General features: G+C 39.0%; 1 protein-coding gene across 1 annotated transcript in view; it reads right to left on the bottom strand.

Moving 5' to 3' along the window:
* Positions 1–1011: 1011 nt before the first annotated feature.
* Positions 1012–14475, bottom strand: part of DNAH5 (dynein axonemal heavy chain 5) — a 297281-nt gene continuing 283817 nt past the window's right edge. The window contains exons 76-79 of the mRNA XM_055308486.1: positions 14014–14226; positions 11237–11389; positions 10596–10827; positions 1012–2634 (exon numbers count right to left, since the gene is read on the bottom strand). Of these exons, the coding sequence (XP_055164461.1) occupies positions 2483–2634; positions 10596–10827; positions 11237–11389; positions 14014–14226 (750 nt within the window). The 3' untranslated portion in view covers positions 1012–2482. The remainder of the gene's footprint in view (positions 2635–10595; positions 10828–11236; positions 11390–14013; positions 14227–14475) is intronic.

Below are 14475 nucleotides of genomic sequence, written 5' to 3'. Positions count from 1 at the left end.
ATACATGCAAAGAATGAGCCACTGGCAGCTTAACACAGGGAACCAGGAAAAGCCAGACAGCAGCTGCTATGGCTCAGGGGAGTTCCTTGCTGCTGTTATGCTTTGTGTCCTTCGTTAAAAATAAATGGGGACGCTGTCGTGTGGCTTCTGCCTACTAATCCATGACACCTGAATGGCTGTGGTCTCCTTCATGCTTCTCACTCCTAGCATCCAGCAGTTTCCTTTGTAACACTACACTCCCCATCTTCATACCTCCTACGTATCTCACACTCATGTCATATAATACATTCCTACACTGAGATCAAATAAAGTTACATACTTGAATAGTCGCTTATTTTCTGTGTCTAGTCCTCTTAAGCAAAGTCCGTGAAGCGGGGAATGTGAGCAGTTTTCTCACCATCATTCCACCACTGCTTGTGCCAGAGTGCCTGACACACAGGAGTCAGACACACTTAACTAATTTTCTAAGTAGATCAATGTTGAGATGATAACAAAGACTCTGCAACGGTACCAGGACACTGCGTGTTGTTTCCTACTCAGCCAAGCAGTGGGCAACTATCCCCATCACCAGGAAGAGTCAATAAGTTGGTCCTCTCTTGCCCCACTTCCTGATTCAGTAGAAGCTGAGAATCTTTCCATAGGTGGGAGCTGCAGGGTAAGAGATGGAGGTGAGGTAGAAAGGTGCTTCACTGGCTCTCCACTCCTTCAGTGACATTTCTCATTGAATCAGTCCCTAAAAATTTCTAGTTGTTTCCATGGTGTCCTTTTGTACATACACACCAACAGGATATTTCACAAAAGTAGATAAATTAGACATTTTCAAATAACTTTATAAGAAACCTAGTTTTGAAGGCTTATTTCTGGATACTCAATGGCACTTGCCCCCTGGCTAAGAAATAGCAGTTACAATTCGGACATTCATTAACAACTTTTTATTAATTCACATCATTTCTACATTTTCATTATTTGTTCTTCAAAATAAAATGATTGTTTTAGCATAATTCACACAATCAACTGATATATGTTAATTCAGACCAAAAGAAGCTGCTCAAATGAAAACAGTCTTGTCCAAGACTAGTAGGTGTCACATGAAGCCCTCAGTCCCAGCTCTGACCACAATTAACATAAAATGATTCTTGTCATAGAGAAAAGTTTAGTGAGAAAGACCCACACCTGTTTCCTTGCAGCCCTTCCTAGAAAATGCTTTATCACCAGAAACACGAAGTTAGGCAGACACGAAGTTAAGCAAATGTTTGTAGACCCCAATTGTAATTTAATGCTGACCAAGCTTTTCATTCAATAAGTTATAGATGAAGCAGTTCATAATTTATAACCAGGATTTACAATAAAGATATGTGAAAAGTTCCACATATAGTATTTTCTTCATTGATAAAAGCTCACGTGGCCTCCCCCACACCATCTGACTTCTATTCTTTGCCTGTTCTTCCGATTATTACACCCTTTCAAGTCAACCTGATATTTTCTGAGTTATATCTTTCACTTCATAGTACAACGTGTTTGCTGTTTCCATGTTAAGAAAGCTTCGATCCTGTTTTTCACAGCTGCCTCACATCCTCTAACTTCCTTAATGTATATAGACTTAGTATTGAACATGTAAAGCACTCCCACTGTTTTCTGTTATTAAATACATTTTGATATATAAATTATTTCAGCTTTTTAAATTGTTTTCTTGGTATAGATTTCTAGGAGAGAAGATAAGGATCGAAGCATGTGAATATTTTTATGGCTCTTTCTGTGTTTGGATATTTAACTATTTTACAAAAAGGATGGGTTGATTTCCATCACTCTAGGACTCTAAAAGCATATCACTTTCATAAAGACCTCATCAAAACTCACTTTAAGTTTCAATTTTTTATTATAAAAAATATCAGTATCTCTTTCTTAATTATCAGTGGGGTTGAACATTATTCTACATGTTTATTCTATAGGATCACATGAATTGTCTATTTATCTATTCACATTTTTAGCCCATTCTTCTGTTTCCATTTTTTAAAAGGTCTTCCCAAGGGCTGTTTGAGCCATGAAAACAAATCTGACCTAAATGCAAAAGGCCATAGAAGCAAAATCAGCACAAACCTGCCATGTTACTGTAGAGAACAGGGTTGTCACCAGAACCACATTAGCAGAAAAATAATCCTTTGAAGGAAATGTCTGCTTGACCTACTCAATCTTTAGAGCTGAAGGCATTACTGTAGATTTGAGGGCCACACTTCATTAGGAAGTTGTAAAATTTGCTTTTAAATCATCAAATAACTTTTCAACAAACACAGTGATTGGTCATTAAGGATAAAGCAGGTTATATGTAATTAAGCATCCAACTAAAGAGTAGGGAAAACCTACAGAGCTCATTCACTGCATGATCTGATTATACATTCATTGTTCAGCACTCATAGACAAATAAAGATTAGGGTAATTTGGATCCTGCATTTTCTGAGGTTTTGGGTAGGGAACACATCCCATGTTACTTGATATCACAGAGAAGGGCAACCCCACGGAGCACCCAGTGTTCCGGGAGCTGGGTCGTCCTGAGGTCCACGGCGGCGATGTAGTTCAAGTCCGTTCGGACTGGCTTCTTGTAAATGGGGCAGGAATAAAACCGAGAATCTCTTAAAGCTACAAAAAAATTCATAAAAAAAAATTGGTGAATTTCTAAATTAAGCAGCCCAAACAGAGAGCAGAGTCAAATTTGTGCATTCTAAAGATCATTCCAAAGTTTGGCTAGAATGAAAGAAATTCTTCCTGAGGTAAGTCAGTCTCTAGATGTGAAGCAGACACACCTGCAGGTTTCTAGGAAGTGACAAAACAGCCAGGCATCTTCAGGTTCATCCCATTGGCCTCTTGTCCCATGTCCTTGAGAGTAACCCCTGCCCATGTGAAATGACTATGAACTTCCCACTGCTTCCTTTCCACCCATCAATTCAATATGGCCCCTCCACCCTTTCTCCTTTACTTCCCACCAAACCTTGTGCATGCACACCCTCTCCATTCTTCTCTCATCGCTTGCCTTTGGCACAAGGCATCTGTCACTTTTAATGTCCTGCACCAATGCTCACCACTATTATTTCAGCATATTAGGATTATGATTTCAAAATCCTGCCTTCAACCTTCTGTACCATAGTCTAAACCACATTTGAAATCACAGGACAGAGGACATTGCCTATCCCTATCAGGGGTGGTAAGTTATCCATGTGTGTAGAGGAAGAGAAGTAGCTGGGAAGCAGAGAGCCATGACGCAGTTCAGCTCCCTGAGACGCAATCAACCTTTCTGGAGTAGATCAATACATGGAGTTCCCAAAACTATATATGCAACAAAAGGCAACCTCTGTATGTTCATCTATCAAAGACCCTTTCTAATGCATTCATCCCTACCAAAGGCTCACTTTCTCTCCAGTTTTGGAAACCCCATGGTCAGGGATGAATCCAGGTCTTGGGGGTCCTTATACAAGGCATAGGGGCAAAGGGCTTCAAGAAAAAGAATAAAAATTTACACATACTAAATTAGGCTTTGGAAGAAGCCTCTGCATTGAGTAGCTTGGAGGTTCAGCTTCCTCAGCTTCTCATTCAATCTACACCACCTGCGCAGTTTATCTGCACATCTCCTAGTATCTGGCGCAGGAAGCAGTACATTATCTCTTCTCTCCCAGTTGTAAATTATCTCAGCACAAACATGGGGTCTGCACCCATCCTTGCACTCCCCTACAATACCAATATTATAAATGACCTCCACATAAACATTCAGACAAAAACACATTTAACTAAGAGGAGAACTTTGCTTCGGTGAACTCGTGTGACATGGTGGACACTGAAACATGGAAACAGCAACTCTCAATTCTCTACATGCAGTGTTGACATAGTGCTGAAATTATTTCCCAAAACTAACTTGCTCAAGAATCCATCTTTTTCCTTCAAATTCCAAAAGCAAGCCACCTTCGAAAGTTAAGATCTCATTTTTTGACCCAATAAAATCTCCTATCTGCTCTGCAATGTGTTTTTGTATCTCCACTGTGATTCATTTTATTGGAAGAAGTTAAACACTTGAATATGATGATATTATACATTAAGTTTCAATATAAAGCAAATATTCTAAAGCAGTGGTTCTTAACCAAGGATCATTTTACTCTTGGGGGACATTTGCGACTATCTGGAGACTTATGTGGTTTACCACAACAGTGAGACTGCTACTGGCATCTAGTGGGTAGAGTCCAGAGATGCTGCCAACATGCTATAATGCACAGGACAGCTCCTCCCAACAGAGGACATTTGGACCAAAAATACCAATAATATCAAGGTCAGGGAACCCTATTCTAAAATAGACTCATACATAGCTTACAGTACTTTAGAACTATATGTTCACTTAATCCCACAAAATTAATCATTAGAACCAATTGAAATTAAATTAACACCTAATTTTTTTGTGACATCTAATTTTTAAGTCTAGGTGTTATTTTTTAAATTACCATGGGAATATAATTGGTAATAATTATTAGGCAGTGCATTCATGGAGTGTAGTTAATATAAACATTCTGACTGATCTAATTAAATAATCCTGGGATCTGTAAATATATAATAAATGTTAAATATTGTTCTTCTTGATGCAAGTTTGACTAACATCCTAAATCTTGAAGTAACCCATTGTAGTCTCACATTTGGTGCAAATGTAATTATAAGATGTATGCAATAATTAATAGATGTAATTATAATAATTACACCTCGAGAAGCATTTGACCACTTGGATTTTAATTCCAAAAGAAAAGATGAATTGGGGGTAAAAATAGCATTCTTTTCAATAAACAGGTAAAAAACAACTCTCGGATATATTTATCTAATTTTATTCATTTGTAGTTGCTGTAGAACCAAAGGTTCCCATGCCAAATCACAGCACGCAGCAAACTTCTGCAGTAGGATTAGAAGCCACTGAACATACCATTTCATAGTCAAAGTGCTGACAGACGCTAAATAACCACATAAACAGATGATTCAAAACCATTAGCCCTAGTTAGACAAAGAAATTTGAAGATAAAACCAAACATGCTAGGTAGGTAAAGCTAATCAGCTAAACATTTAAAGTCTTAGGGTCCCAGAAGGAGGAGCAGAGACAAGAAGCTGTCTAAATTGGTGAACTCTATGCTTTAGGATCTGAAAAGCTTGAATAAAACACCTTAAGGGAGTTTCATTTTCTGACTCTTTCACTTCCCTCTCTAGCCTACATTTTTCATCCAAGTTCTAGTATATCATTACATCAGATGTTCTTTCCAATATCCAAAATAATCTAGTTACATAGAGATTCCCTATATAACCTTTAAATCATCCTTTTAATTTAACTCCTCTTTGCAAAAAACATTTAAGTGATTAAATGGTGCACTCATGTATTTCTTTTAATCCTTTAACAAACATGTGAGTGAATATATTAATAATAGCAACTGATTTATTGTATGATATGTTAGACACTGTCGGCTTAATGCTCTTCACAATCCTATGGGATGGGTACCATTATTAAATCCATTTTGCAGGTGAGAAAACTGATTCTCTTCACAATCCTATGGGATGGGTACCATTATTAAATCCATTTTGCAGGTGAGAAAACTGATTCTTATCCATTTGATAAGAATCAAACCTGACCAGAATGGGTCAAGAGCCTATGATCCTTAATCTCATCAATAGTCAGAATGTAAATGTGTGTGTGCCTCTATGTCTTTGCAGGAGGATGTGAAAATGTAGTGGAGATAACTAGATGACTGACTTCAACTTATAGCATATTTGAGACTCCTCTAAAGCCACATGACTAATTACTGTAGTGATAAAACCAGAAGTGCAACTCAAATTTCCAGGTTCCTGGTCTTTTACCTAAGCACATGGTCACCCACCCCCACCCCACCATCTGGCAAGAGAGGTGGCCAGCAAGCCTGCAGAATGCAGAGGAGGCCACAGGGAATAAGCACTCTCATCCAAATAGGGCAGAGTCTGTGTCTCCTTCACCAAGTATCTGAGAAAAATAAACTCATGACTTCGAAATGCAAAGAAGCTATTCTCATTTTTAATTTAGGCTTTGTTTTGAGGCTTCATCTCAGACTCCCCAGAGACTCACTAAATGCATAGTCTTAGGTAGAACACTAACCATAGGAATTCCCAGAGGTTTGCATTCATCCCACATCCTGATAACAGTCTTGGTAGCTGGAAATCATAGGCAAATTTCATACATCTCTACACCTTAATCTCCCCACCCAAAAATAGGGATGATATATCTTACAGAGTTGTTGTAAAGATTAAACAAATTAATATATGTGAATGACTGGCATAGCATAATCCTTGAAATGCAATAGACACCCGAGATGTATTACATTTCTTCTCTCTCTCTCCATACACACACATGCATACACATACGCGTGCACAAATATATATGAACCTTTACCTTTTTACTGAAACAAACCCCCCAGTTTCACGTTCCCCATGACTTTAAATGAGTCCCAGGTTTACAAACTGAAGGTGGATTAAATTTCAATGGGCTCAAAAGTCAGGAGGCCTCTACCCCCTGGTCACAGCATAGGGCTATTCTCACCCCCAACCCACATCTGCAGTGTTGCATCAGGGTGGGTCATAGGGCATTCTTAAAAACACTTTTTCTCCTCATTAGCTGCAAAGAGCCTGAGATCCTTTTCACCCTACTGAGTGCCCAAAGGTACATATAAATCTTGCTTCGTTCCTCCAAATGTTCCAATCCCCATTTTCCCATCACATTGGCTATAGTACTGAAGTTCATGTAGAAGCACCACCCTACCTATACAGTAATCTATAAGGAGACATATCTTTCCCATGTCACCTCTTTTCAACTGCCTTTGAGAGTAGGAAAGCTAAAGTTGATGTGGGAGGCTTTGCCCTTTGGGTGAATTCCATACTATTTGGGTGACTTTCTTATGATGTCCTAAGAATCTAGGGACACATTATCCAATTTTTAAAGTTAAAATAAATATCTAGGGATGCCTGGGTGGCTCAGCAGTTAAAGCATCTGCCTTTGGCTCAGGTTGTGATTCTGGAGTCCTGGGATCGAATCCCACATCAGGCTCCCTGCAGGGAGCCTGCTTCTCCCTCCGCCTGTGTCTCTGCCTCTCCCTCTGTCTCTCTCATGAATAAATAAATAAAATCCTTAAAAATAAATAAAATAAAATAAAATAAAATAAAATAAAATAAAATAAAACATCTAGCCTTTTTTTTAAAACAAACTGGTTTTATATGGAAAATCCAATGATGAATTATTTAAACTAAAATAATATTCATAATTTAATTTAATAAATAATTCACAAAAAGGGTAAACTAAAAGTTACCCTTCATGTTAACATAAAAAAACCTTACTATAAGAATTTTACCTTTAAAACATTGTACTTTGGGGATTGCCCTTTGGTCATTAGTGATGTTTCACCCCTTTAGCTCAATTAGAGCCCTATTCATTTTTTAAAATTAAATGAAAATTAGATTTATGGTATGAAAAGAGCAATGGAATTTTAGCTTTTCATCACTAATAAAACACTTCTCTGACAACAAAGCTATTTGGCAAAACAAGTTTCCACCAAGTGCTATTGAAACCCTCCCCCCCAAAAAATGATACAAAAGAATGAAAGTTTTCTTTTCAGTGCTTTGAAATTAGTCACTTTATCCTTTGCTTATTTTATTTTCTCCCTTAATCTGCTGCTAATGAGCATCATTGCTAATTCCCAGCAGGGTGAGTACAGTTTTTCTATAAAATGTGTTCTTAAATAATAAAGAACGGCCTATGTTATAAAATTATTATTTTATTAATACCATGCTGAGATGCTCAAAGTCAGGTTGCAATGGATTTTTACAATTTAGTACAAGATACATAAAAGTAACACCTAACTAAATGTGAGGAAGATTTTTCTTTTACTTTATAAGGGAAATGTTTTTTGCAACATGTTGACTAGACCCAATGATATGATAAAGCAAAAATTCTAAAACATTATTTTGGTTTAAAGAACACTTAATGATTATTGCTGTAAAATAACCATCACCCTAGGTCTTCACAGCACCCTAAGAACCAGTAAAGCTGAAGCCCCAGGCAGCTTGCTTGCCTAGGCTTAGCCAGACACATTTATCCCACCAGATTCAGTTGGGGTTTGCCGAGTAACACTATGTGTTAAGAACTGTGTGGGGCACCCTCCTGTTTCTTTCCTGATGTCCATCTCTCCATAGACTCCTCTTCCTTCAAGCACAGCATATCCATTGCTACCTCAAGCCTCTGCATCCTCACCTTTGCTCCTGGATATTAGCAGAGCTGCCTTCTGTCACCTGGATCTCAGCTCAATATTCTCTTCTCAGTGAGCCTCTTTCCAAACTCCTGAAAACTATCCACTCTCTAGCATAGCACATGTGTGTTTTCCCCCATAGAAAAGAATGATCTGAAACCAAATGTTCATTTACAGTCAATTCTCATTATCACGGGGCTAATGTATACGAAGTCTCTATGACCACCGAATTAACAACTACCAAACCACTGCCCCAAGGGTTTTGAAATATACGACAGATTTCCTACAAGCCTCGGGTCCCAACATTTTCATCCATCCCTCAATACATAACATTATTGTAGGTGTGTTTTTGTTTAAAGATACCGTCTTAAAAAAAAAGATACCTTTTTAATCTATATCATTGATTCATTCACATTGGACTCAGGACACTTTAACTCAGGCCTCAGTGAAACTTGTGTTAGACACATGTTTTCTCCATAAGGCACATCACAGCCTTCTCGTGCAGACAGCACTTCAATATATGCACTTAGGCCACTTTAAACAGCAAACAGTTCAAAAGTGTGAAAAACGTAATCCTATAAAGACCACGGAAAGGACACCTGTTTACAGTACAAGAGTCAAACAAGCAGCAGGGTATCCCCTCAAGCACCTCAAGTGGGAATCAGCCTGTTGGGTGAATCATATCTTTTGCTGTTTTGTGCATGCCTGCAAGGAACTGTGCCATAGCATGGATTCGGGAATTACAGACAAAGGTTAGAATTCCTAAGTACAGAATCCATGAGTAACAAGGACTAACTCTATTTGCTTCTTTTTTGCTGCCCATCCCTCCTTACACTGGGATCCTCAAGAATGGGCACTCGCCTGGTCTTTCCTCACTGCTGCATCCCCAGCACCAGGGTGGCATGGCAGATGGTCAATACCAGACACACACTCACCAAATGACCGAGTGAGCTCATGCTACTTCCCTCTGCCAAGAAAAGTCTATCTCCAGCTCCTCTCACACTCATTCTTAGCATCATAGCACATCTCAAAAGCGATCTCCACAAACCTTGCAGGCATTGTTATATACTCCTTCTCAGCTCCCACAGCATCCTGAGTGTATCTCTGTCTTGCCATGTATCAAATTCTATTTTAATTATTAGTTTACTTGCCAGTCTCCCTAATCCCTTATGGGCATGATCTGCCCATCATCATCATCATCGTTGTGTCCTTTGTACCTAAGATAGTGGCTGCATGTATCAGACATCCAGAAAATATTTGCTTAAAAAATAAATATTCATAGTTTATAAACTCTCTTCCCTTGACCCGTATTCCCAAATGTGCTATTTATCTAAGAGACAGGGATACTAGAAGCTGTCTTTCAAAGAGGAAATGGTCTATTCCTTACTTATTTAAAGAAAAAATCTATTGTGTTTCTGTCACCAAGTCAGTACTTCCAAGGAAGTCCTTGGGATCCACCATCACAGCCACCTCCAGAGTGCATGGCTTATAGCAAACATATCACCACATATATGTACATGTACATCAAATCATCATGTTGTATACCTTAAGTATATGTAATTTTTATTTAAAAAATTTTTTTTAAATGAGATGGACAGGGAAGTCCCACATGTGCCGAAAGTTGGTTATTGCAGAGGAGATATTAGCTCGGGGAAATGTAATAGCAAAAGCCTTCAGAACAGGCCAACAGTGGTAACCCATTTAGATATTCTTAGACTTGTCAAATAGAACTTTGTCAAAGTGGAATAGTATGTATGCATCATAGACATGCTATTGTGCTCACAGGCTGAAATATGAATCCAGCATTTTACCATTAGTTGCTAGATTAAGCCAAATGTCCCTGAATTCAACCTGGCTTTCATAACCTGGCTTAAATCTCCAAGATGGTAGAGTGGGCATCTCCTGTAGGCCCTGTGCAGTCCTGCCACCACTTGTCCAACCTTCTGGGCCCCATCCAGGCTCTGCCCCTGAGACCCAGCCCCTGATCATTTCTTCCCACTCCCACCCACCATCCTTTCCCACTATCTATTAACTATTCCAAACACTTGCTTCTTATCTCATCAGCTAATGTTTCATGAGTATCCATATATTTTTTACCTGCTTTAGTAGATAGGCAAGAATGATCTAAAACCATTGTCTCCCTGCTAACCCTCAAAACATGCCTAGCAGTCAACAAGCACTCATTAAACATGGGCGTGAACGTGAAGGCTGATAAAATAAAATCTTCATGACATGATAAGAAAAATAATGAGATCTTGTATTTATAACATTATCCAACCTCATAATGCCAGCCGTCCCTGAATGCACAAGACAACTTACTGTTGTTTTCTGCATAAATCCTTATGACAGGCATCAGCTCAAACAGCACTTTTGGTTTGGATTCAATGAGTTTCATGTTCCTCTTGTCCCAACCAGCTCCTTCAAGATACAAGCCATAGACGTAGACACCTTCTGTGGGAGGGGCAGAAATGTCATCCTTCATCCACTTGGTGACTTCGTTGCAAAGCATCATATTGTCCAAGGCCCAGCCTTTGTTGGCACGAGTTATTTCCTGCTCAGGACAAAAACAAGAGGAAAGGACAAGGGGAGCGATTACAGGCTCATCTTAACATAAAGAGTGTGAAAGTTATGAAAGTGTAATCCCAAATTACCCTAATTCAGAGGAAGTAGTTAAAAAGATTCTCTCATAAACAATACCCATGTCCTAATTTAACCATCTGTCCTCTACAAAGAAAGATCAAGTTATACCAAGTATAAAAATAACAAATAAATGCTCTAAAATTCAAGCTAGCAGCCTGAGAACAAGTTGTTGGATTTACTTTCAGGACGATGTAACTGCTGGTGTCAAAAAAGGACAGCCATTCTCTGTCTTGTTATAGTCTTTAAAAACTATACTGATAGAAGAAAATCTTGTAGAAGAAAATCATAATAATACAACAGGTGTAAATCAGAACTATTACCTGGCGCATTGCAGTTAAAAATCCTTGGGGGTTAAAGAAGCCTGTCATCCAGAAGCAGTGGGGTCGGCCATTGAAAACCCAAGAGGTAAACTGGCAGTTTCTTTCTAGAAGTTCAGTAAACCAGAAACCCAACGTACTTGAAACCCACGATGCCTGAAATGCATTCATCGAAATAATTAATATAGGCTTACTTCTGTTGTGTAACCAGCTATGTTCATAGAAATAAGTTACAAAATCCCATATTCATGTTTAGAATTTAAAAATTCCCTAAAATATAATTTCCTTTGGGTTCTGACATTTCAGTTTTCAAATGATTCTTCCTCCTCCTGATATGAAGATACAATAGAATCATCTAATCATCACAATGAATTCCAGATCAATCTCGCCCTCAGTATGCCAGTCAATTGTCTGATGTCAACAGGATCACCTTTCACATACAAATACACTCACTATTGGGACCCCTGGGGTGCTCAGTGGTTGGGTATCTGCCTTCAGCTTAGGGTGTGATCCTGGAGTCCCAGGATTGAGTCCCACATCGGGCTCCCTGCATGGAGCCTGCTTCTCCAGAACTCTGCCTGTGTCTCTGCCTCTCTCTCTCTCTCTCTCTGGGTCTCTCATGAATAAATAGGTAAAATCTTAAAATATATATATATATATATATATATATATATATATGTATATATATGTATATATATACACACACACTACCAATTCTGCTATAAAGCAATTAAAACAGCTAATTTAAAAAAATAAAACAGCTAATTAGAATTAAATTTCATAGGTTTCAACTATTTCTCCTTAGATCACATTTTTTCCCTTAGGTTACATTTTTAATAGATACACTATAAAACAGGGTCTTTCTTTACACAAATGTGCTTATGGTCTCTTTAAAATATATTCTGTGGATGACAAATCATAGAAGCCTTTCTCCACTTCTCATTTTTAATGAGGCAAACAACCCTAACAACCCTTATTTTCTGAAGTTCTTGTCTCTTAGAATGAACTTTTATTTCCTCTGATGAAGGAGCAGAAATTGAAAGACAGGTCTTTTACCACAAACAAATTAGTTGCACTCATTGCCTGTATTAGTCTGCCTGATTTCACACGTGGTACTTCTATTATTATAATTGGCACGGGGTGCCTGGGGGGCTCAGCAGTTGAGTGTCAGCCTTCGGCCCAGGTCGTGATCCTGGAGACCCAGAATCGAGTCCCACATCGGGCTCCCCGCAGGCAGCCTGCTTCTCCCTCTGCCTGTGTCTCTGCCTCTGTGTGTCTCTCATGAATGAATAAATAAAATCTTAAAAAAAAAATACAATTGGCATGGATATGTCATTAGTGTTAGCAGGAACTGTACTGGGTAGGTATCTCCAAATCATATTTTGTAACATTTTACTGTAATTGGAATACTTTATGTATGAATAAATGCAGTGATCAACCTGTGTGGATATGCTGCTTGAATTTCAAATTCTTAAGAATTAATTTGCCTATTTTTCAAGAAACAGTGAGATTCCAAATACTGATAAGTTGAATAGAATAAAAACCTGTAAAAAAAATCATAATTTTAAAATTAGGTAACTCATTTGATCCTATCTTTATCGATGTGTTAACTAGAAGAGATGTATTTATACTGCATTTAATCTGAGGGCACGGGAACCATTAATGTGAGGGTCCCCCCTGGCAAGGATCCCTGTTCTAGAGCCTTCCAGGTACTGACCAAGCTGAGTGAGCTGGTTGGGTGGGGGATGAACCTGCAATGGCTAGTGACTAGGTAAGTTCTCCCTCTGTCACTGGCAACAAGAAAGGTCAATCCAGACAGAAAATTCGCTGGCTTTAAGAATGAATTGGTAAGGAGAGGATGGAATCTGGTCAAAACCGACCTTGGGTTTCTAAAGCCCTGGGTGAGATAACAGAGTCTCAGTGCTAAATGAGTCTCTTCCAGGAGGCTGGCAGTTCTAACCGTTATGTCTCACCTTCCCATTTACCTGAATAGCCTTCGAAAGGCCAAGACTCCAGTAACCACATGACCCAATTCCATCTCTACATGCTGCTTTCCCTGGCCCAGCCCCAGCTGTCCGTCCTCCGAGGTCCTCCCACTACACCCCAGATCTTCACAATTCCCCACAATGCATGAACTGCTGGACAAAGATACTTTGGTACTCCTTTTACTTCTCCAAGTAGACAAGTATTTCTCAAAGGCATATCTGTCATTTAGCACAAATACCACCACATGACCAGGAAGCATACTGGTAAGTCCTTATCTTTGTACCTGGAGGTATAGACACTCTCATATCTACAGACAAAGCAATGAAGAATACTTCTCTTTGGTGTGATTTTTGCAGTGTGTGTGTGTGTGTGTGTGTATGTGTGTGTGTGTGTGTGTTTAGGAACACTTTCTTCTATAAAACTAACATCACAGGCTTTTAAGTTCAAAAGCTTGGTTTTAAATTCTGGTCTTCTGCCTTCTTAGGTGTGTGATCTGGGAAAAGACTTAGTGTCTTCCAATCTCACGTTTCTCACCTGCATAATGAGGGCAATAAAATGCAAAGATTTAAATGAAATAATGCATGTAAATGGCTTCGTAGAGTGCCTGATATGTGGGAGATGCTAAATAGTCTCCTTCCCTACCTAAAAGCTAAAAATACAGGCCTACAAGGGGATTGATCCCTAAACAAAAGAGCCCTTTTAAGTAAATCATGCTAGCCTGCTTTCCACTCGCCAATCACTACTGTTCACAATAATAAACTGATGAGGTAGGATAAGAGCTGCCTTAAACATACTTTCTTCCACCGAGCAGGAATTCTGGCATCAAACATGCAATTCAGTGCATCTCCTAGATCTTCATTCATGATGATGGTGCCATCAATAGCAAGTTTTAGCTCAGTCAGGGTGCTGCGGACCAGGCTAAGTAGCTTCTGCATTCTGTCTATCTCCTGCCTGAGGAAAATGTTCATTGGCTGGAACGGCCCCATCTTCTGTAGCCTCTCTTTCACCTGCCATGGAGACATTCAGCACGTGTTAAAAATGTGACAGCTACTAATATTTATGTAACTGGTACCCTAGGGCTGCTAAAAAGGTCCCCACTTTTACAATTCTGTTCATGGTAAGCTTTTATTTTTTTTTCACTGTCAGAAAACAAAGAAGAAATATAAAAGGAAACATCTGTTAGCGGACCAGCAGATTTTGCATCCCAGGTGGGAGAATAGGCAGCCATTCATTCACAGAGGAACACGAACACATGA

This window comes from Nyctereutes procyonoides, unplaced genomic scaffold (genome assembly GCF_905146905.1).
Source record: "Nyctereutes procyonoides isolate TBG_1078 unplaced genomic scaffold, NYPRO_anot_genome, whole genome shotgun sequence".
Classification (NCBI taxonomy): Eukaryota; Metazoa; Chordata; class Mammalia; order Carnivora; family Canidae; genus Nyctereutes; species Nyctereutes procyonoides.
Note: the sequence above shows the minus strand (reverse complement) of the source record. Positions and strands in the feature narration are given on the sequence as shown.